General features: G+C 42.8%; 1 protein-coding gene across 9 annotated transcripts in view; it reads right to left on the bottom strand.

The window, feature by feature from the left end:
- The window catches only part of LOC110516334 (trinucleotide repeat-containing gene 18 protein), a 103,118-nt gene extending 82,184 nt beyond the window's left edge, over positions 1-20,934 (bottom strand). For 4 of the 9 annotated variants that reach the window (XR_005041776.1, XM_036972319.1, XM_036972320.1 and 1 more), the window contains exons 1-2: positions 20,718-20,933; positions 18,597-18,925 (exon numbers count right to left, since the gene is read on the bottom strand). Coding sequence is in view for 8 of the 9 variants with exons in the window: in XM_036972319.1 (XP_036828214.1) it covers positions 18,597-18,795 (199 nt within the window). In the remaining variant the exon portion in view is untranslated. Of the gene's footprint in view, positions 1-18,596; positions 18,926-19,567; positions 20,192-20,717 lie in introns of those variants that run through there. The other 5 variants (XM_036972321.1, XM_036972322.1, XM_036972324.1 and 2 more) reach the window with 3 other exon arrangements.
- Between the last annotated feature and the right edge of the window lie 1,866 nt (positions 20,935-22,800).

Genomic DNA, 22,800 nt, shown 5'->3' on the forward strand with positions numbered 1-22,800 from the left:
ACCTGTCACTGTTACATTGAGCTGGGTGAATATGAATGACAGTAACCTAAACCTATCACTGTTACATTGAGCTGGGTGAATATGAATGACAGTAACCTAAACCTGGTACATTGAGCAGGGTGAATATAAATGACAGTAACCTAAACCTGTCACTGTTACATTGAGCTGGGTGAATATGAATGACAGTAACCTAAACCTGTCACTGTTACATTGAGCTGGGTGAATATGAATGACAGTAACCTAAACCTGTCACTGTTACATTGAGCTGGGTGAATATGAATGACAGTAACCTAAACCAATCACTGTTACATTGAGCTGGGTGAATATGAATGACAGTAACCTAAACCTGTCACTGTTACATTGAGCTGGGTGAATATGAATGACAGTAACCTAAACCTGTCACTGTTACATTGAGCTGGGTGAATATGAATGACAGTAACCTAAACCTGTCACTGTTACATTGAACTGGGTGAATATGAATGACAGTAACCTGTCACTGTTACATTGAGCTGGGTGAATATGAATGACAGTAACCTAAACCTGTCACTGTTACATTGAGCTGGGTGAATATGAATGACAGTAACCTAAACCTGTTACATTGAACTGGGTGAATATGAATGACAGTAACCTAAACCTGTCACTGTTACATTGAACTGGGTGAATATGAATGACAGTAACCTAAACCTGTTACATTGAGCTGGGTGAATATGAATGACAGTAACCTAAACCTATCACTGTTACATTGAACTGGGTGAATATGAATGACAGTAACCTAAACCTGTTACATTGAGCTGGGTGAATATGAATGACAGTAACCTAAACCTATCACTGTCACATTGAGCTGGGTGAATATGAATGACAGTAACCTAAACCTGTCACTGTTACATTGAACTGGGTGAATATGAATGACAGTAACCTAAACCTGTTACATTGAGCTGGGTGAATATGAATGACAGTAACCTGTCACTGTTACATTGAGCTGGGTGAATATGAATGACAGTAACCTAAACCTGTCACTGTTACATTGAACTGGGTGAATATGAATGACAGTAACCTAAACCTGTCACTGTTACATTGAGCTGGGTGAATATGAATGACAGTAACCTAAACCTGTCACTGTTACATTGAACTGGGTGAATATGAATGACAGTAACCTGTCACTGTTACATTGAGCTGGGTGAATATGAATGACAGTAACCTAAACCTGTCACTGTTACATTGAGCTGGGTGAATATGAATGACAGTAACCTAAACCTGTTACATTGAACTGGGTGAATATGAATGACAGTAACCTAAACCTGTCACTGTTACATTGAACTGGGTGAATATGAATGACAGTAACCTAAACCTGTTACATTGAGCTGGGTGAATATGAATGACAGTAACCTAAACCTATCACTGTTACATTGAACTGGGTGAATATGAATGACAGTAACCTAAACCTGTTACATTGAGCTGGGTGAATATGAATGACAGTAACCTAAACCTATCACTGTCACATTGAGCTGGGTGAATATGAATGACAGTAACCTAAACCTGTCACTGTTACATTGAACTGGGTGAATATGAATGACAGTAACCTAAACCTGTTACATTGAGCTGGGTGAATATGAATGACAGTAACCTGTCACTGTTACATTGAGCTGGGTGAATATGAATGACAGTAACCTAAACCTGTCACTGTTACATTGAACTGGGTGAATATGAATGACAGTAACCTAAACCTGTCACTGTTACATTGAGCTGGGTGAATATGAATGACAGTAACCTAAACCTGTCACTGTTACATTGAGCTGGGTGAATATGAATGACAGTAACCTAAACCTGTCACTGTTACATTGAGCTGGGTGAATATGAATGACAGTAACCTAAACCTGTCACTGTTACATTGAGCTGGGTGAATATGAATGACAGTAACCTAAACCTGTCACTGTTACATTGAGCTGGGTGAATATGAATGACAGTAACCTAAACCTGCCACTGTTACATTGAACTGGATGAATATGAATGACAGTAACCTGTCACTGTTACATTGAGCTGGGTGAATATGAATGACAGTAACCTAAACCTGCCACTGTTACATTGAACTGGGTGAATATGAATGACAGTAACCTAAACCTGTCACTGTTACATTGAGCTGGGTGAATATGAATGACAGTAACCTAAACCTGTCACTGTTACATTGAACTGGGTGAATATGAATGACAGTAACCTAAACCTGTCACTGTTACATTGAGCTGGGTGAATATGAATGACAGTCATCCAATATGATGTAATAGAAACAAGGCCATGCTTCACAACAGATACCTAATACACACACTAAGTAAATAGTGTATAAAGATTTGAACCCTACTGTGCTTAACATGTCTACTTTATAAAACTCTTGTTACACAGAACAATATAAACACAGCATGTAAAGTGTTGGTTTCATGAGCTGAAATAAAAGATCCCAGAAATGTTCTATACGCACAAAAAAACGTATTTCTCTCCAATCTGGTACACAAATTTGTTTACATCCCTGTTAGTGAGCATTTCTCCTTTGCCAAGATAATTCATCCACCTGACAGGTGTGGCATATCAAGAAGCTGATTAAAACAGCATGATCATTACACAGGTGCACCTTGTGCTGGGGGACAATAAAAGGCCACTCTAAAATGTGCAGTTTTGTCACAGATGTCTCAAGTTGAGGGAGCGTGCAATTGGCATGCTGACTGCAGGAATGTCCACCAGAGCTGTTGCCAGAAAATTGAATGTTCATTTCTCTACCATATGCCAGCCTCCGCCGTTTTCAAGAATTTGGCCTCACAACCGCAAAACCATCGTGTGGTCGAGCGGTTAGTTGATGTCAACGTTGTGAACAGAGTGCAACATGGGATACGGACAACGGACACAATTGCATTTTAAAATCGATGGAAATTTGAATCCACAGAAATACAGTCGCGAGGCCCATTTTATTTAGGTCTCTGTGACCAACAATCTGTATTCCCAGTCAAGTGAAATCAATAGATTAGAGACTAATTCAGAAAAATCATTGAGACTGCTGCATGTTGCGTTGATATTTCAGAATAAATATCTGATCTGAAATCAGATTCAAAAGACGTCTGCTGACATAATGGGGTATCGGCTATGACATCACACCTGGACTTAGAACACATTTATCTGGTGTGGAGGGTTACATTCATATAAACCACTAGAGCTCCATCCATATAAACCACTAGAGCTCCATCCATATAAACCACTAGAGCTCCATTCATATAAACCACTAGAGCTCCATCCATATAAACCACTAGAGCTCCATTCATATAAACCACTAGAGCTCCATCCATATACACCACTAGAGCTCCATTATAAACCACTAGAGCTCCATTCATATAAACCACTAGAGCTCCATTATAAACCACTAGAGCTCCATTCATATAAACCACTAGAGCTCCATTATAAACCACTAGAGCTCCATCCATATAAACCACTAGAGCTCCATTCATATAAACCACTAGAGCTCCATCCATATAAACCACTAGAGCTCCATCCATATAAACCACTAGAGCTCCATTCATATAAACCACTAGAGCTCCATTCATATAAACCACTAGAGCTCCATTCATATAAACCACTAGAGCTCCATCCATATAAACCACTAGAGCTCCATCCATATACACCACTAGAGCTCCATCTATATAAACCACTAGAGCTCTATCTATATACACCACTAGAGCTCCATTCATATACACCACTAGAGCTCCATTCATATAAACCACTAGAGCTCCATCCATATACACCACTAGAGCTCCATTCATATACACCACTAGAGCTCCATCCATATACACCACTAGAGCTCCATCCATATAAACCACTAGAGCTCCATCTATATAAACCACTAGAGCTCCATCCATATAAACCACTAGAGCTCCATCTATATAAACCACTAGAGCTCCATTCATATAAACCACTAGAGCTCCATTCATATAAACCACTAGAGCTCCATCCATATAAACCACTAGAGCTCCATCCATATACACCACTAGAGCTCCATTCATATAAACCACTAGAGCTCCATCCATATAAACCACTAGAGCTCCATCCATATACACCACTAGAGCTCCATTCATATAAACCACTAGAGCTCCATTCATATAAACCACTAGAGCTCCATTAATATAAACCACTAGAGCTCCATTATAAAACACAAACCACAGAAGAAGAGAGGAGTAGGGAACGCTTACAGGCTGTCTCTCTGTTACCATGGCACCATGTCCACTGGTCAGCTCTCACACAGTGTGTCTTAGACGAATAGAGGGGAAACAAGATAGCATAAAGCTGTCACTGATAGAATGACCACACACACACTGCACCAACACACACACTGCACCAACACACACACACTGCACCAACACACACACACACTGTACCAACACACACACTGCACCAACACACACACACACACACACTGCACCAACACACACACACTGTACCAACACACACACACTGTACCAACACACACACACACTGTACCAACACACACACACACTGTACCAACACACACACACACACACACACACACACACTGTACCAACACACACACACAATGTACCAACACACACACACACACAGCACCAACACACACACTGTACCAACACACACACACACTGTACCAACACTTGCTCACACACACAATGTGCGTACATACACCCACGATCCTCTCCTCACTCCCCCACACACAGCAGCTGTCACACACAGAGGGTTGGGCTTGTTACGGGGGTGGTGTGTGTGTGTGTGTGTGTGTCATGGCATGTTAAAATACCCAGGGTCTGACGTCACTACCTGACAAACAACTCAGCCTCTAAACCCAACTACACACACAGATCCATGGTAGAATTTCACCAGAGATAAAGACCATTCATTCTGGAGAGGAGAAGGTGGGTCACTAGAGATAAATACCCTCCATTCTGGAGAGGAGAGGAGAAGGTGGGTCACCAGAGATAAATACCCTTCATTCTGGAGAGGAGAAGGTGGGTCACTAGAGATAAATACCCTTCTTTCTGGAGAGGAGAGGAGAAGGTGGGTCACTAGAGATAAATACCCTTCATTCTGGAGAGGAGAAGGTGGGTCACCAGAGATAAATACCCTTCATTCTGGAGAGGAGAAGGTGGGTCACTAGAGATAAATACCCTTCATTCTGGAGAGGAGAAGGTGGGTCACTAGAGATAAATACCCTTCATTCTGTAGAGGAGAGGAGAAGGTGGGTCACTAGAGATAAATACCCTTCATTCTGGAGAGGAGAAGGTGGGTCACCAGAGATAAATACCCTTCATTCTGGAGAGGAGAGGAGAAGGTGGGTCACTAGAGATAAATACCCTTCATTCTGGAGAGGAGAAGGTGGGTCACTAGAGATAAATACCCTTCATTCTGGAGAGGAGAGGAGAAGGTGGGTCACCAGAGATAAATACCCTTCATTCTGGAGAGGAGAGGAGAAGGTGGGTCACCAGAGATAAATACCCTTCATTCTGGGGAGGAGAAGGTGGGTCACTAGAGATAAATACCCTTCATTCTGGAGAGGAGAGGAGAAGGTGGGTCACTAGAGATAAATATCCTCCATTCTGGAGAGGAGAGGAGAAGGTGGGTCACTAGAGATAAATACCCTTCATTCTGGAGAGGAGAAGGTGGGTCACTAGAGATAAATACCCTCCATTCTGGAGAGGAGAGGAGAAGGTGGGTCACCAGAGATAAATACCCTTCATTCTGGAGAGGAGAAGGTGGGTCACTAGAGATAAATATCCTCCATTCTGGAGAGGAGAGGAGAAGGTGGGTCACTAGAGATAAATACCATTCATTCTGGAGAGGAGAAGGTGGGTCACTAGAGATAAATACCCTTCATTCTGGAGAGGAGAAGGTGGGTCACTAGAGATAAATACCCTTCATTCTGGAGAGGAGAAGGTGGGTCACTAGAGATAAATACCCTTCATTCTGGAGAGGAGAAGGTGGGTCACTAGAGATAAATACCCTTCATTCTGGAGAGGAGAAGGTGGGTCACTAGAGATAAATACCCTTCATTCTGGAGAGGAGAAGGTGGGTCACTAGAGATAAATACCCTTCATTCTGGAGAGGAGAAGGTGGGTCACCAGAGATAAATACCATTCATTCTGGAGAGAAGGTGGGTCACTAGAGATAAATACCCTTCATTCTGGAGAGGAGAGGAGAAGGTGGGTCACCAGAGATAAATACCCTTCATTCTGGAGAGGAGAAGGTGGGTCACCAGAGATAAATATCCTTCATTCTGGAGAGGAGAAGGTGGGTCACTACAGATAAATACCCTTCATTCTGGAGAGGAGAAGGTGGGTCACCAGAGATAAATATCCTTCATTCTGGAGAGGAGAAGGTGGGTCACCAGAGATAAATACCCTTCATTCTGGAGAGGAGAAGGTGGGTCACCAGAGATAAATACCCTTCATTCTGGAGTGGAGAAGGTGGGTCTATAGAGATAAATACCCTTCATTCTGGAGAGGAGAGGAGAAGGTGGGTCACCAGAGATAAATACCCTTCATTCTGGAGAGGAGAAGGTGGGTCACCAGAGATAAATACCCTTCATTCTGGAGAGGAGAAGGTGAGTCACTAGAGATAAATACCCTTCATTCTGGAGAGGAGAAGGTGGGTCACTAGAGATAAATACCCTTCATTCTGGAGAGGAGAGGAGAAGGTGGGTCACTAGAGATAAATACCCTTCATTCTGGAGAGGAGAAGGTGGGTCACTAGAGATAAATATCCTTCATTCTGGAGAGGAGAAGGTGGGTCACCAGAGATAAATACCCTTCATTCTGGAGAGGAGAAGGTGGGTCACTAGAGATAAATACCCTTCATTCTGGAGAGGAGAAGGTGGGTCACTAGAGATAAATACCCTTCATTCTGGAGAGGAGAGGAGAAGGTGGGTCACTAGAGATAAATACCCTTCATTCTGGAGAGGAGAAGGTGGGTCACTAGAGATAAATATCCTCCATTCTGGAGAGGAGAGGAGAAGGTGGGTCACTAGAGATAAATACCATTCATTCTGGAGAGGAGAAGGTGGGTCACTAGAGATAAATACCCTTCATTCTGGAGAGGAGAAGGTGGGTCACTAGAGATAAATACCCTTCATTCTGGAGAGGAGAAGGTGGGTCACCAGAGATAAATACCCTTCATTCTGGAGAGGAGAAGGTGGGTCACTAGAGATAAATATCCTTCATTCTGGAGAGGAGAGAAGGTGGGTCACCAGAGATAAATACCCTTCATTCTGGAGTGGAGAAGGTGGGTCTATAGAGATAAATACCCTTCATTCTGGAGAGGAGAGGAGAAGGTGGGTCACCAGAGATAAATACCCTTCATTCTGGAGAGGAGAAGGTGGGTCACCAGAGATAAATACCCTTCATTCTGGAGAGGAGAAGGTGGGTCACTAGAGATAAATATCCTTCATTCTGGAGAGGAGAGAAGGTGGGTCACCAGAGATAAATACCCTTCATTCTGGAGTGGAGAAGGTGGGTCTATAGAGATAAATACCCTTCATTCTGGAGAGGAGAGGAGAAGGTGGGTCACCAGAGATAAATACCCTTCATTCTGGAGAGGAGAAGGTGGGTCACCAGAGATAAATACCCTTCATTCTGGAGAGGAGAAGGTGGGTCACCAGAGATAACTACCCTTCATTTTGGAGAGGAGAAGGTGGGTCACTAGAGATAAATATCCTCCATTCTGGAGAGGAGAAGGTGGGTCACTAGAGATAAATACCCTCCATTCTGGAGAGGAGAGGAGAAGGTGGGTCACCAGAGATAAATACCCTTCATTCTGGAGAGGAGAAGGTGGGTCACTAGAGATAAATATCCTCCATTCTGGAGAGGAGAGGAGAAGGTGGGTCACTAGAGATAAATACCCTTCATTCTGGAGAGGAGAGGAGAAGGTGGGTCACTAGAGATAAATATCCTTCATTCTGGAGAGGAGAAGGTGGGTCACTAGAGATAAATACCCTTCATTCTGGAGAGGAGAAGGTGGGTCACCAGAGATAAATACCCTTCATTCTGGAGAGGAGAAGGTGGGTCACCAGAGATAAATACCCTTCATTCTGGAGAGGAGAAGGTGGGTCACTAGAGATAAATACCCTTCATTCTGGAGAGGAGAGGAGAAGGTGGGTCACTAGAGATAAATACCCTTCATTCTGGAGAGGAGAAGGTGGGTCACCAGAGATAAATACCCTTCATTCTGGAGAGGAGAAGGTGGGTCACTAGAGATAAATACCCTTCATTCTGGAGAGGAGAAGGTGGGTCACTAGAGATAAATACCCTTCATTCTGGAGAGGAGAAGCAACCAGAGGATATTTATCTAAAATTCCACAAAAAAAAACTTCAACAAAAAACTGTGTGTGAACAAAATGGCTCCTCTCCTCTCTCTCATGGAAAAGTATTTCAACTGCCAGACTGCGCTGCAACACACACACACCTCACCTCTATTCCCCCACAGCTACAAATCACACAAGTATTTAGAGATGGTTGTGGAGCTGAGAAATCATATCACTTCTGATGACCAGCAAGAAAACACACACACACACACACACACATTCCCTTGTCCTCACCACGCTCTCTTGATGGTTCTACCCCTCCCACCAGTAAACACTAACGATGAGTCCAAACAACAACAACAGCCTCCCCTTGCCGGGCGCTAAACAACAACAACAACAACAGCGTCCCTTGCCGGGCACTAAACAACAACAACAACCTCCCCTTGCCGGGCGCTAAACAACAACAACAACAACCTCCCCTTGCCGGGCGCTAAACAACAACAACGACAACCTCCCCTTGCCGGGCGCTAAACAACAACAACGACAACCTCCCCTTGCCGGGCGCTAAACAACAACAACAACGGCAACCTCCCCTTGCCGGGCGCTAAACAACAACAACAACGGCCTCCCCTTGCCGGGCGCTAAACAACAACGGCCTCCCCTTGCCGGGCGCTAAACAACAACGGCCTCCCCTTGCCGGGCGCTAAACAACAACGGTCTCCCCTTGCCGGGCGCTAAACAACAACGGCCTCCCCTTGCCGGGCGCTAAACAACAACGGTCTCCCCTTGCCGGGCGCTAAACAACAACGGCCTCCCCTTGCCGGGCGCTAAACAACAACGGCCTCCCCTTGCCGGGCGCTAAACAACAACGGCCTCCCCTTGCCGGGCGCTAAACAACAACGGCCTCCCCTTGCTAGGCGCTAAACAACAACAGCCTCTTGCTCGGCGGTAAACAACAACAGCCTCTTGCTCGGTTCTCACTTGAATTGAAGGGTAACTTCACCCAAAAATCGAAATGTCTCAGATTTTCCCCCAAACCTCAGTAGTGGTCTCCTGATGTGGTTTAAGCATCATTGTGGACTTAGAAAATCCAATGTTGTTTTTCTTCTATTAAAACAACATGCGTTTGAGAGTGAAAACCCTGAAACCTGGAAAAACACAACCTTTAATACATTTTTCAAGTTCATGTAGGCTATTTACTTAATTCCATTTCAGTTTATGAAATACATCATTTGAATAACAAACATTGTGGCAAATTCATATCTTGCATTAAAACTGGAAATAAGACTAATCTCAAAGGTTACATAAAATTATATATTTTTAAAAGGTCTAATGTTCTCTTTGAGAATCATCCAAAACAAAAATACGCTTTTTTAAAAATGTAGTCACATGCACACTAGTATTTATTGCACGGTAACACCAAAACATCGTGATACCAAAACATTTCAGAACACCGTAGTACCCGTTTCCTACGACACTCCCTACCGATCAATAACAAACCCGCTGTTGAAATCCTGTTGAATTTAAACCCAACTGCCACTTGTCTCTTGAACGCACGCGCAGGTCCAACGTCCCTCTTCGCTTTCATGCGCAGATCACGTGTTGCAGCTGTAATCCACGCGCTAACATCCCCTACCAGCCTTCAGTCGCTCGCGTCTCTCCGTTCCCCCTCTTCATAAACATCTATTCTTCCGTCAGCGTTGGCAGTAGGGATGCAGACACCAGACCCCGATGAGTCATCGTTGTTAGATTTCTACATTCGTTACATTGCTGGCTTCGCTCACTGCTCCAATGTTGATACAATGTATCATTTCATCTGTTATAACCAAGAGGACAGGCCAGTCTGAGTTGACTTTATGTTGATACAATGTATCATCTATTATAACCAAGAGCACAGACCAGTCTGAATAGACTTTATGTTGATACCATGTATCATCTGTTATAACCAAGAGCACAGACCAGTCTGAGTTGACTTTATGTTGATACAATGTATCATCTGTTATAACCAAGATCACAGACCAGTCTGAGTAGACTTTATGTTGATACAATGTATCATTTCATCTGTTATAACCAAGAGCACAGACCAGTCTGAGTTGACTTTATGTTGATACAATGTATCATTTCATCTGTTATAACCAAGAGCACAGACCAGTCTGAGTTGACTTTATGTTGATACAATGTATCATCTATTATAACCAAGAGCACAGACCAGTCTGAATAGACTTTATGTTGATACCATGTATCATCTGTTATAACCAAGAGCACAGACCAGTCTGAGTTGACTTTATGTTGATACAATGTATCATTTCATCTGTTATAACCAAGAGGACAGGCCAGTCTGAGTTGACTTTATGTTGATACAATGTATCATCTGTTATAACCAAGAGCACAGACCAGTCTGAGTTGACTTTATGTTGATACAATGTATCATCTGTTATAACCAAGAGCACAGACCAGTCTGAATAGACTTGTATCATTTTTACCAGAGGCCTGGTCTCAAGCCTAAAGGGTTATATAAATATGACTCACGTTACCAGAGGTCTGGTCTCCAGGGTTATATAAATATGACCCACGTTACCAGAGGTCTGGTCTCCAGGGTTATATAAATATGACCCACGTTACCAGAGGTCTGGTCTCCAGGGTTATATAAATATGACCCACGTTACCAGAGGTCTGGTCTCCAGCATAAAGGGTTATATAAATGTTTGGCGTGTACTGTACAGAGGTCACGGTTCGGTATGTACTGCCGTAGAGGTCACGGTTCGGTATGTACTGCCATAGAGGTCACGGTTCGGTGTGTACTGCCGTAGAGGTCACGGTTCGGTATGTACTGCCGTAGAGGTCACGGTTCGGTATGTACTGCCGTAGAGGTCACGGTTCGGTATGTACTGCCGTAGAGGTCACGGTTCGGTATGTACTGCCGTAGAGGTCACGGTTCGGTATGTACTGCCGTAGAGGTCACGGTTCGGTATGTACTGCCGTAGAGGTCACGGTTCGGTATGTACTGCCGTAGAGGTCACGGTTCGGTATGTACTGCCGTAGAGGTCACGGTTCGGTATGTACTGCCGTAGAGGTCACGGTTCGGTATGTACTGCCGTAGAGGTCACGGTTCGGTGTGTACTGCCGTAGAGGTCACGGTTCGGTGTGTACTGCCGTCGAGGTCACGGTTCGGTATGTACTGCCGTAGAGGTCACGGTTCGGTATGTACTGCCGTAGAGGTCACGGTTCGGTATGTACTTCCGTAGAGGTCACGGTTCGGTATGTACTGCCGTAGAGGTCACGGTTCGGTATGTACTGCCGTAGAGGTCACGGTTTGGTATGTACTGCCGTCGAGGTCACGGTTCGGTGTGTACTGCCGTAGAGGTCACGGTTCGGTATGTACTGCCGTAGAGGTCACGGTTCGGTGTGTACTGCCGTAGAGGTCACGGTTCGGTATGTACTGCCGTAGAGGTCACGGTTCGGTATGTACTGCCGTAGAGGTCACGGTTCGGTATGTACTGCCGTCGAGGTCACGGTTCAGTTTCGGTACAGCGGAAAAACGAAACGCCAAAAGTTACCGTAGCATTTTGTTGTTTATTTAAGAAAATCCAAAAGCGTTGGTACATCCCTGATTCCATATACGATCAGTTGGTACATCCCTGATTTCATATATGATCAGTTGGTACATCCCTGATTCCATATATGATCAGTTGGTACATCCCTGATTCCATATATGATCAGTTGGTACATCCCTGATTCCATATACGATCAGTTGGTACATCCCTGATTCCATATATGATCAGTTGGTACATCCCTGATTCCACATATGATCAGTTGGTACATCCCTGATTCCATATACGATCAGTTGGTACATCCCTGATTCCATATACGATCAGTTGGTACAACCCTGATTCCATATGTGATCAGTTGGTACATCCCTGATTCCATATACGATCAGTTGGTACATCCCTGATTCCATATGTGATCAGTTGGTACATCCCTGATTCCATATGTGATCAGTTGGTACATCCGTGATTCCATATGTGATCAGTTGGTACATCCTTGATTCCATATACGATCAGTTGGTACATCCCTGATTCCATATGTGATCAGTTGGTACATCCCTGATTCCATATGTGATCAGTTGGTACATCCCTGATTCCATATGTGATCAGTTGGTACATCCCTGATTCCATATACGATCAGTTGGTACATCCCTGATTCCATTTGTGATCAGTTGGTACATCCCTGATTCCATATGTGATCAGTTGGTACATCCCTGATTCCATATACGATCAGTTGGTACGTCCCTGATTCCATATACGATCAGTTGGTACATCCCTGATTCCATATATGATCAGTTGGTACATCCCTGATTCCATATACGATCAGTTGGTACATCCCTGATTCCATATATGATCAGTTGGTACATCCCTGATTCCATATACGATCAGTTGGTACATCCCTGATTCCATATACGATCAGTTGGTACATCCCTGATTCCATATACGATCAGTTGGTACATCCCTGATTCCATATATGATCAGTTGGTACGTCCCTGATTCCATATATGATCAGTTGGTACATCCCTGATTCCATATGTGATCAGTTGGTACATCCCTGATTCCATATGTGATCAGTTGGTACATCCCTGATTCCATATGTGATCAGTTGGTACATCCCTGATTCCATATGTGATCAGTTGGTACATCCCTGATTCCATATGTGATCAGTTGGTACATCCCTGATTCCATATATGATCAGTTGGTACATCCCTGATTCCATGTGATCATGACTCGTCTAAGGCCTGCTGAGAGGTACAATCAGGAATGTCAACACGGTATTTTCTTAAACGAAAAACAAAACAAAAACAGGATTATACTCATCAACAACACTAAAATGAAGTGCAGTGAAATCAATACGTAAAGCACGGCTCAGACATTGAACAGGCCTGTACTGTGCTGTAATATTTTCTCACAAAGATTATTTTTGTTTTTTTTAAATGCACACTACTCATAAAGGGGAGGTGTCTGTAGCGCGGTGTGTCTGATTTCCTGCTTCGGGGTCATGTGATGTCACTGTTAGGTACCTCTCTGGAGGTCAGTTCATCTGTAGTTAGCCCAACACAGGGTGCACCCCACTACGGGGTCATGTGATGCCACTGTTAGGTACCTCTCTGGAGGTCAGTTCATCTGTAGTAAGGACAACACAGGGTGCACCCCACTATGGGGTCATGTGATGTCACTGTTAGGTACCTCTCTGGAGGTCAGTTCATCTGTAGTTAGCCCAACACAGGGTGCATCCCACTACGGGGTCATGTGATGTCACTGTTACGTACCTCTCTGGAGGTCAGTTCATCTGTAGTTAGCCCAACACAGGGTGCACCCCACTATGGGGTCATGTGATGTCACTGTTAGGTACCTCTCTGGAGGTCAGTTCATCTGTAGTTAGCCCAACACAGGGTGCACCCCACTACGGGGTCATGTGATGTCACTGTTAGGTACCTCTCTGGAGGTCAGTTCATCTGTAGTTAGGCCAACACAGGGCGCATTGGCCAATTCATTGACCACTTTAGCTTGCTTAAGTGGTCAATTAATTGTCTAGTACTCAGAGAACGGACCCATATCCACACTAGAAACATGTCTAGTACTCAAGAGAATGGACCCATATCCACAGATAGAAACATGTCTAGTACTCAGAGAACAGACCCATATCCACAGATAGAAACATGTCTAGTACTCAGAGAACGGACCCATATCCACACTAGGAACATGTCTGGTACTCAGAGAACAGACCCCTATCCACAGATAGAAACATGTCTAGTACTCAGAGAACAGACCCATATCCACAGATAGAAACATGTCTAGTACTCAGAGAACGGACCCATATCCACACTAGGAACATGTCTGGTACTCAGAGAACAGACCCCTATCCACAGATAGAAACATGTCTAGTACTCAGAGAACGGACTCATATCCACAGATAGAAACATAATCCACTGTAAAAAGGGCTGCCTGAAAGCAGAGGGGAGATGAAGTTGATTATCTTGTTGAGTTTCTGTCTCGCTCCGGCGGTATGAATTCTGGGGTCGATGTCGGCTCTAACGGATCAACGTGTTGGAGGCGTTGGCAGCTGCACAGCCGACTCTAGTGGGGCAGCGGAGAGACGGTTAACATTCGATCCACAACTCTGTCCCATCGCAAAGATCTATCCAGTTATCTTAGAGGAACTCAGTACTATTTGAGGAAGTGCATCCTGGCTACGGCGTCTGAAAATGGACAAACAGTACTATTGCTCTTTTTTTTTCTCCTTCTTGTTTTTCCCCAAGTGAAGGTCTTTTAAGGGAATACGAGAGGACACTCGTTGGGTTGTCCTAGCCAACTTTGGCTGGCCACCAGCTGAACTGAGGCATGCTGAGGCCTTTACACTGACACACACACTGCTGCTACTGTTTATCATCAATCCTGTTGCTTAGTCACTTTACCCCTACCTATATGTACATAGCTACCTCAATTACCTCGTACCCTTGCACATCGACTCGGTGATCTCTGTATATCAAATGTATTTTATAAAGCCCTTCTTACATCAGCTGATATCTCAAAGTGCTGTACAGAAACCCAGTCTAAAGCTTCCCAAACAGTAATCAATGCAGGTGTAGAAGCACGGTGGCTAGGAAAAACTCCCTAGAAAGGCCAGAACCTAGGAAGAAACCTAGAGAGGAACCATGTTATTACCTGGTACTCCCTGTATATAGCCATGTTATTACCTGGTATGTCCTGTATATAGCCATGTTATTACCTGGTACTTCCTGTATAGATCATCGGATGGGGCCACAGTGTCTCCTGACCCCTCCTGTCTCAGCCTCCAGTATTTATGCTGCAGTAGTTCATGTGTCGGGGGGGCTAGGGTCAGTCTGTTATATCTGGAGTACTTCTCCTGTCCTATCCGGTGTCCTGTGTGAATTTAAGTATGCTCTCTCTAATTCTCTCTTTCTTTCTCTCTCTCGGAGGACCTGAGCTCTAGGACCATACCTCAGGACTACCTGGCATGATGACTCCTTGCTGTCCCCAGTCCACCTGGCCGTGCTGCTGCTCCAGTTTCAACTGTTCTGCCTGCGGCTATGGAACCCTGACCTGTTCACCGGACGTGCTACATGTCCCAGACCTGCTGGTTTCAACTCTCTAGAGACAGCAGGAGCGGTAGAGATACTCTCAATGATCGGCTATGAAAAGCCAAGTGACATTTACTCCTGAGGTGCTGACTTGCTGCATCCTCGACAAATACTGTGATTATTATTATTTGACCCTGCTGGTCATCTATGAACATTTGAACATCTTGGCCATGTTCTGTTATAATCTCCACCCGGCACAGCCAAAAGAGGACTGGCCACCCCACATAGCCTGGTTCCTCTCTAGGTTTCTTCCTAGGTTTTTGCCTTTCTAGGGAGTTTTTCCTAGCCACCGTGCTTCTACACCTGCATTGCTTGCTGTTTGGGTATTTAGGCTGGGTTTCTGTACAGTACTTTGAGATATCAGCTGATGTACGAAGGGCTTTATAAATACATTTGATTTGACTACATTAACTTACATAAAGCCTATATATCTGTGAAGTGTCATTACTACATTAACCTACATAAAGCCTATATATATATTTATATCTGTGAAGTGTCATTACTACATTAACCTACATAAAGCCTATATATATATATTTATATCTGTGAAGTGTCATTACTACATTAACCTACATAAAGCCTATATATCTGTGAAGTGTCATTACTACATTAACCTACATAAAGCCTATATATCTGTGAAGTGTCATTACTACATTAACCTACATAAAGCCTATATATCTGTGAAGTGTCATTACTACATTAACCTACATAGAGCCTATATATATTTATATCTGTGAAGTGTCATTACTACATTAACTTACATAAAGCCTATATATCTGTGAAGTGTCATTACTACATTAACCTACATAAAGCCTATATATATTTATATCTGTGAAGTGTCATTACTACATTAACCTACATAAAGCCTATATATATTTATATCTGTGAAGTGTCATTACTACATTAACCTACATAGAGCCTATATATCTGTGAAGTGTCATTACTACATTAACCTACATAGAGCCTATATATCTGTGAAGTGTCATTACTACATTAACCTACATAGAGCCTATATATCTGTGAAGTGTCATTACTACATTAACCTACATAAAGCCTATATATCTGTGAAGTGTCATTACTACATTAACCTACATAGAGCCTATATATCTGTGAAGTGTCATTACTACATTAACCTACATAAAGCCTATATATCTGTGAAGTGTCATTACTACATTAACCTACATAGAGCCTATATATCTGTGAAGTGTCATTACTACATTAACCTACATAGAGCCTATATATCTGTGAAGTGTCATTACTACATTAACCTACATAAAGCCTATATATCTGTATAGTGTCATTACTACATTAACCTGCATAAAGCCTATATATCTGTATAGTGTCATTACTACATTAACCTACATAGAGCCTATATATATTTATATCTGTGAAGTTGCATTACTACATTAACCTACATAAAGCCTATATATCTGTGAAGTGTCATTACTACATTAACTTACATAAAGCCTATATATCTGTGAAGTTGCATTACTACATTAACCTACATAAAGCCTATATATATTTATATCTGTGAAGTGTCATTACTACATTAACCTACATAGAGCCTATATATATTTTATCTGTGAAGTGTCATTACTACATTAACCTGCATAAAGCCTATATATCTGTGAAGTGTCATTACTACATTAACCTACATAGAGCCTATATATATTTATATCTGTGAAGTGTCATTACTACATTAACCTACATAGAGCCTATATATATTTATATCTGTGAAGTGTCATTACTACATTAACCTACATAAAGCCTATATATCTGTGAAGTGTCATTACTACATTAACCTGCATAAAGCCTATATATCTGTATAGTGTCATTACTACATTAACCTACATAAAGCCTATATATATTTATATCTGTGAAGTGTCATTACTACATTAACCTACATAGAGCCTATATATATTTTATCTGTGAAGTGTCATTACTACATTAACCTGCATAAAGCCTATATATCTGTGAAGTGTCATTACTACATTAACCTACATAGAGCCTATATATATTTATATCTGTGAAGTGTCATTACTACATTAACCTACATAGAGCCTATATATATTTATATCTGTGAAGTGTCATTACTACATTAACCTACATAAAGCCTATATATCTGTGAAGTGTCATTACTACATTAACCTACATAAAGCCTATATATATTTATATCTGTGAAGTGTCATTACTACATTAACCTACATAGAGCCTATATATATTTATATCTGTGAAGTGTCATTACTACATTAACTTACATAAAGCCTATATATCTGTGAAGTGTCATTACTACATTAACCTACATAGAGCCTATATATCTGTGAAGTGTCATTACTACATTAACCTACATAAAGCCTATATATATATTTATATCTGTGAAGTGTCATTACTACATTAACCTACATAAAGCCTATATATCTGTGAAGTGTCATTACTACATTAACCTACATAAAGCCTATATATCTGTGAAGTGTCATTACTACATTAACCTACATAAAGCCTATATATCTGTGAAGTGTCATTACTACATTAACCTACATAAAGCCTATATATCTGTGAAGTGTCATTACTACATTAACCTACATAAAGCCTATATATCTGTGAAGTGTCATTACTACATTAACCTACATAGAGCCTATATATCTGTGAAGTGTCATTACTACATTAACCTACATAGAGCCTATATATCTGTGAAGTGTCATTACTACATTAACCTACATAAAGCCTATATATCTGTGAAGTGTCATTACTACATTAACCTACATAAAGCCTATATATCTGTGAAGTGTCATTACTACATTAACCTACATAAAGCCTATATATCTGTGAAGTGTCATTACTACATTAACCTACATAAAGCCTTTATATCTGTGAAGTGTCATTACTACATTAACTTACATAAAGCCTATATATCTGTGAAGTTGCATTACTACATTAACCTACATAAAGCCTATATATATTTATATCTGTGAAGTGTCATTACTACATTAACCTGCATAAAGCCTATATATCTGTGAAGTTGCATTACTACATTAACCTACATAGAGCCTATATATCTCCTGTAGCCACTGTGCATTCAACTGTTCTTTTCAGAAGGACAATATGTTTATGATAGAACGATAGAACGATAGATAGATATATAGATCTTACTGTGATGTGGATGGAGGTTCATGACCGTTGGAAGGAATTTCCCGACGTGGAGGTTTGCTGGGTGCCCTGTGCCCAAGTGTCCGGGCGAGGGAGGGATCCTCCTGGCTGCTGCAGCAGCTCCGAGTCGGTGGGTCTCCATGGCCAACAGGGGAGGGGGAACATGGACAGACCGAGGGGGTCCGAAATCTCGGCCATCCATTCTCCAGTGTGTGGGGGGGAGTGGGGCGTCCGGAGCTAGCACTGTGTCCGGGATAGTGTTCCCAAAGAGCCGCTAAAGGCTAGGCTGGCGGTGGGTCTCCCTGTGGATCCATGCCCATCGACATCCTGACCTATAAAAACACCAAGCAAATCGCTTGACATACAATCACACCGTACGTCTGTCTCTGGCGAGGTCAGATCATAAGACTAGTAACAGACGGATTTTTTTAAGGGATTTTCAGTTTTTTTTACCCAAGAGCCTACCGGAATCTACGGAGCTCGGTCCATTAGAGAGGTAATGACGCAGTTTGGAAAAACACTTTAAAAACTTAATTTACAATCTTCCATAAACGCGCAAATGGGAATAACGGTTAAGCGGTTGTAGAGACCCTTCATATGAGCCACTGTGTGCTAATAATAATAAGATTATTGAAAAGGTATAGTTGACCAGCTGCGTTTCTTCCGCGACTCTCGGGCAGACGGTGAAGCCGTCGCTCTTCCCGCTGACGGGGCAGAGGACTGAGCGGTTAGTTGGAACAGACTGGAGGTATCAGGATCCCAATGATCCAAAAAAACCCGCTCAGCCAAAAACACTCGTCGTCAAATGGATTCCTTCTATAATATGGATTCCTTCTAGAATAGCCTCGATGGCCGAGTTGTTCCGCCAGCCCTGAACCAGCCAGCTCCACGGACCAAAGGCTCCATATGAAACCAGTACACCGTAAATATCACAGGCGCATCAAATAGATATTAAAACAAATAGAGATAAATACGGTTGCAGAAGAGCCCGTCTCGTTGATCAGAAGAGTTTAGCGGTGTGTTGGAGCCTCTTGATCCGCAGTTAGTGTTAAGATATCCCCGATGCCGCCTGGAGGATCTGACCCCAGCCCGTTCACACCCAGACGGCTGTTCACACCACTCCTCGGCGACCGTGTGTTGGTCACAGAAAAGGTTGCAAATGTAAGAAAACACTATTTCTATAAAGATTAGATGGCAGCCTACTGCCGAGTCTGTTTAGTTGGTGTGTGTTTACAACACACTAAACAGCCCGATAATAACATTTAATGTGTGTTTTATGCCAAATGCAGCCAAGCGAGTAGACTCGGCTAGTCTCGCGTTGTTTTTAATGTAGAATAATTATCTAAACGGTAGTCTTGAATGACTCTTATGTAGGCGATCTAAAACATAACAATAAAAAAACGGACTTTTCGTATTGGAAAAGAAAACCTGAATGGTCAACTCGTCCAAATCATCCGTAATTAATCCCAGGTTTCTAAGCAGTTGCTTCTTGTTGTGGACTACATTCAGTCTGCTTAGGTACAGGTTAACAAAACGCTATTTCAGTGTTATAAAAATAAATATACGCTAAAAGTCTAATTAAAAGTAAAATAATACTTTTTTCATGCGTTATTTTAGTAAACAACGGGCTAAATGTTGAATTTTAACCTTCAACCTGGCAGAGTGGCGAGTTGCCTGGTCACACCGCGGATTTTTGAGTCGTGGCAGGCGGCAGATCTGATCAAATATTATTATTTTTTAAATCACATTATTTGGACGGTTTATATTTCTATAAAGAAGCGATAATATTTGATTCCGAGGCACCGAGACACCCGGTTAGTGGAGGGGTGCGGTGCTGCAGGCCATGCGGCGCAGGGAGAGGCTCCGGCGGCCACGTTTCAAACTTTTCTCAGGTCCATTATTATGAAACTAAACTTTAAAGCAGTAAACGCTGTTGTTCTCCTGTATCTAACAACGAACAGATCCAACAACAACGTTTCAAAGTAACGATAAAAACAGCCACCCCCCGCCTTTATTTTACTGATGAACCTTTAAGCAGAAACATGGTAAAACAGTTTTTTTTAACAAGGTTTTGCGATGTTAGGCGACGAGAGTGACAGTACGGAGAACAAGTTAGCCTCTTACTTGAGAAGGAAACGTGTTTAGAAACCAGTAAAAATCCGTATTTTGGTCTGAATCGATCCTTTGGTTCTGTACTGTTATCAGGCCGTTCTGTTCTGTGGTCCATCTGGGCCGTCCTAAAGGAACGGGGGGGGGAGACAAGGCCCCTCGTCAGACCATTAAAATCCTCCGCAATGAAACGCGCATTGTTTTTACAAGGACCTCCGCAACTCACTCTCTGATTGGCCGAGGGAGGTGTCAGTCACCCGGATGTATACACTTGGGTCCAGCGCCAGCTCTATAAAAACCAATTATGGCCCAAGGAGTCTGACTGTTTCAAATGGCCCCTACCTTCAAAAACAAGCAGTGGGAATTTTGGGGGGGAGTCGGTTTCCAGGCGGCCCTGGTGTTCCTTGCTGATAGAAGTAGTCTGTGTAGAGAGAGTTCAGGACCGCAGCAGAGACTCACACAGCTCTGCAGTCAGGCAGGAGGGGGGGCGACTCTGGCCCGTTAAACGCAATAAATGCTGTTATAGTGTGTAGGGGCGTCATAAGCAGTGTTATGGGTGTTAATGTAACAGCTGTTTGACCGTGATAAATTATGGTCTGTAATGGCACCTATATGCAAGAGGAGGGGTATAGGCTGTATGTTTATCATGGTGCTTAAGGCATAAAACACAACCTGTTAAATCAAACCCTCTCAACATTCTAAATAACCCATAACCCATCTCTCACAGCCCTAATCCCATCCACAGGTCTCTACCCACTCAGACTCAACCTAGCTGCTGATAAAAAATTATTATAGATTAGATTCTAAGGACAGTTACCTTTCATTCCTATTGGACCACAGGACCAGAGTTACCTTTAATTAATATTGGACCACAGGACCAGAGTTACCTTTAATTAATATTGGACCACAGGACCAGAGTTACCTTTAATTAATATTGGACCACAGGACCAGAGTTACCTTTAATTCCTATTGGACCACAGGACCAGAGTTACCTTTAATTGCTATTGGACCACAGGACCAGAGTTGGATGACATATCTACATCAACCAATGGTTGCGCTCCCCTGCTCAGAAGTTTTCATGCATCAACCAATGGTTGACGTGCCACGTCATCAACGGTGTCATCGACTGCCAGATCTCTATAACATATGATGTGTTTAGCTGATAGGTAAAATACCTTTCCAGGCGTTGTAAGACCTGTCAGGCATCAGCAAGGAGGACTGTTCCCACTGAGACAGAGGCCTATAGAACGTAAAAGGAGGAGGAGAGGTCATTTAGAAGGATCCTCATTAACTACTGAACATGCAGCAGCTACTCTACCTGGGGTCAACGTGACATCTACAGATCATATCTTCTCAGTCTGTACAATAGTCAGAAACAGATTACACGAAGAAGAGTCTCCTGTTGCATGTTTCATTGATTTGATGTTGTTTTTTTAAACAGGGATATTTTAGCCTATAGTTTGTCAAAGACAGGGGGTTGATGGGAAATTTGATCACGCAAATCCAGTCTCTTTTTAAAGAACCAATTGCTTGTATGCGCTTTAGTAAGGGTTTTCTCCTCTTCTGAGGAGGAGGAGGAGGAGGAGAGATCGGACCAAAGTGCAGCGTGGTAAGGGTCCATTTTAGTTTGTTAAAACTGGACACTAAAAAATACAAAGTGAATGATGCAAACGAAAAAACCGAAACAGTCCTGAACTGTGCCACAAACATCCAACAGGAAACAATCACCCACGAAACACAAATGAAAACAGGCTCCCTAAATATGGTTCTCAATCAGGGACAACGATTGACAGCTGCCTCTGATTGAGAACCATACCAGGCCAAACACAGAAATAGCAAATCATAGAAAAACTAACATAGATAACCCCACCCAACTCACACCCTGACCATACTAAAACTAACATAGACAACCCACCCAACTCACGCCCTGACCATACTAAAACTAACATAGACAACCCACCCAACTCACGCCCTGACCATACTAAAACTAACATAGACAACCCACCCCAACTCACGCCCTGACCATACTAAAACTAACATAGACAACCCACCCCAACTCACGCCCTGACCATACTAAAACTAACATAGACAACCCACT

This window comes from Oncorhynchus mykiss, unplaced genomic scaffold (assembly GCF_013265735.2).
Source record: "Oncorhynchus mykiss isolate Arlee unplaced genomic scaffold, USDA_OmykA_1.1 un_scaffold_140, whole genome shotgun sequence".
Classification (NCBI taxonomy): Eukaryota; Metazoa; Chordata; class Actinopteri; order Salmoniformes; family Salmonidae; genus Oncorhynchus; species Oncorhynchus mykiss.